Source organism: Aplysia californica, unplaced genomic scaffold, assembly GCF_000002075.1.
Source record: "Aplysia californica isolate F4 #8 unplaced genomic scaffold, AplCal3.0 scaffold00580, whole genome shotgun sequence".
Lineage (NCBI taxonomy): Eukaryota > Metazoa > Mollusca > Gastropoda > Aplysiida > Aplysiidae > Aplysia > Aplysia californica.
The window spans coordinates 35,423-37,949 of record NW_004797850.1 but is presented as its reverse complement, the minus strand read 5'-3'; the positions used below and the strand labels follow the sequence as shown (position 1 = coordinate 37,949).

General features: G+C 39.3%; 1 protein-coding gene across 1 annotated transcript in view; it reads right to left on the bottom strand.

Annotated features, from left to right (window-relative positions):
* LOC101854116 overlaps positions 1-2,527 on the bottom strand; it is a gene marked incomplete at its 5' end in the record, with an annotated part of 27,610 nt that overhangs the window by 17,315 nt on the left and 7,768 nt on the right. Inside the window, 1 exon segment of the mRNA XM_013087373.2 lies at positions 2,047-2,131. Coding sequence (XP_012942827.1) covers positions 2,047-2,131 — 85 coding nt within the window.

The window sequence follows — 2,527 nt, the reverse complement described above, 5'->3', positions numbered from 1 at the left end:
GGGGGGGACTCGATATAGTTTAGACCATTTTATTTTAAAGAGATAGGCCGTTTCAAAATGCCTCTTAAGGCCAACCAATGAAGAGACCATGCTGAGAGAGAGACAGAATATTCCAGCTGATAATCAGATAAATACCTCACCTCTCCCCATCCCCGCTCCCCCACAATTGGGAATCAAACTCTCGCCTTCTAAAAGCCACGGTGGAAGTCTAACCACTAAAACACAGACACCGTTATGTTCTTCTCCTTTCCGCAACTTAATCTCCCTGTCTTATTATTGTTATGGCGACAGCTAGTGTTCTACCTTTGAAATCATCCACTTTGCGTTTAGCAAGATTTAAAACTTCACCAAGTTAAGCTTAATAATAAAGGACTCCAAAGAAAGAATGGGAATAGTCAAATTAATTTTTTTTCTCCAATTTTGAGAAAATTATTGCAATAAATGATGCCCGTTATTTCTATTCAGTTTACTCAGGACTGTTGTCATTTTATTACATTAGATCAGATACAGTGTGGGGAAACAAATTCAAAAGTGAAGTAAAAGCACAAATGGCATAGATCTAACTCAAAATAGTGCACACAAAAAATGACTGCTCGTTCTTTTATTTGAATAAACCCTAAAAATGTAGACATCGTAGCGCAGCTAGACGTTGGTCATCACATTACAGCGTCTCACTAGGCCTATAACGAACGGGTGAGAAAGAAGAGGCACGTATTGTGTAAGGTTATGGAATGTATTTTGTTTTGTGGAACTTACGAACTCGCCCTTCGAGGCCATGTAAAAGGTGATGTGTTGGGGAACAGCTAAGGTATCTTTCTTGATTTACAGCACAGAGACGGTAACACTGACAGGATACTCATTGTTCACCTGAAAGGCGCTACTGTAGCAAAATATCCTCCTAAAATATTACAAAGCCAACTGCCAACTGTATTATCAAAATAACTGATTAAAGACATACACTCCGGTAACTTTTTTTCTGTTCAGGCTGAAGAAGCAACTGATGCAAGTTATTTGTCACAGTCTGTGGTCAGTCTAAGATATATTAAGGACGGAAAACCGGTAGAGCGGTTTCTAACGTTTTAAAAAGCAAAAGGCAGAATTTCATTCGGCTTGTTCCATTCCTTAAAGAAGCTTTAGGACCATTCAGCGTCAAGGAGAAGCTGATTGCTCAATTTTGCGATGGGGCATCTGTGATGAGCGGGAGTCTCTGGTGTACAGACTCAGATGCGCCAATTTTTCCCTTATGCTGTCTTTGTTCATTGCAATGCGCTTCAGTTGAATCTTGTTTTAAAGCACGCTTGTTCGGGCATATTAGATTTTCTCTAAACAGATAGGATGCAGAATAAATCTCATTTACCATGACTATCTTCAACCTGCTTTAAGTTAATTGTGCAAGCCCACTTTTTAGACTCACGAGCCGCCCCTGTCAAAATGTCAATCACTGAACAAAACTCCACTCGTTGCTTTTGCAAATTCTCCAGCTCAAAGGGAATTATTACCTAACCAGCACAAAAACTGAAAGCCATACAAGGAGTGAATATTATAGCTCTTTCACTTTCGTCTGACGGCGGTAAAAAAAAAAAAATTTCTCATTTGCCTGTGCCCACGAAACTGTGCATGGCACTTCTGCAGACCAGCGACCAAACACCACCCTACCACCACATTTCAGTGTGTAAGCTTGTAGATTTCATCCTTCCACTGTTCAGACGTCTGCACGTGCCCCACGTGGGTCTCAATAACTACTCACTCCGTCTCTTGAATCGCGTTTCTTGGGTGTACATGAAATTGCGGTGTTGAGGAAAATGTGTCAACTTTTTATGCTTTAGGTGTATTATGTAAATCCCTTATAATTTATTTAACCCGCTATAGACTTACATTTTTAAAAACACGTCGGAACCTTTTATGAATGTGCTTTTAGATTCTGTTGATCATCCAACATTTAGACCCGTATGCAAATCGAACGATTTTATTTTATCTTATTTTAAATGAGGTCAGACGAAAGTGAAAGAGCTATCGTGACCAAGATCAGAAGTCATTTATTGTTACCTGTATGGGTTTCCTCCCTGGTTCCAGATTCCGTTTTGCTGTGGCATACCGTTGAACCCCGGTACCATCATATGAGGTATCTGTCCTGTAGCCGTAACAGTGATTGGAAAACAAAAATGGTTGGATGAATGATTTTTGGCAAAGAGCTAATGAATGAGCAAATATGACGATTAGCTCCAGGCTGAATGAATGAGTACGGCTTTGATAAAAATTTGATAACAGAACAATGAACAGGATTTTGAAATAAATGAAAGTAGGAAGGGACAAATGAAATGACATTTACGTTAATTAATAATAGGAGTAAGAAACAAAGAGAAATGTTACGTGGTTACCTTCAACTGTATTGTGGCAGCATGTGTTGCAGGATAAAAATATATGATAAACAGGCGACAGATACGTGATTTTAGAACACACATACACGTACACACAAACACATACACACATACACACACATACATGCACACACACACACACACACACA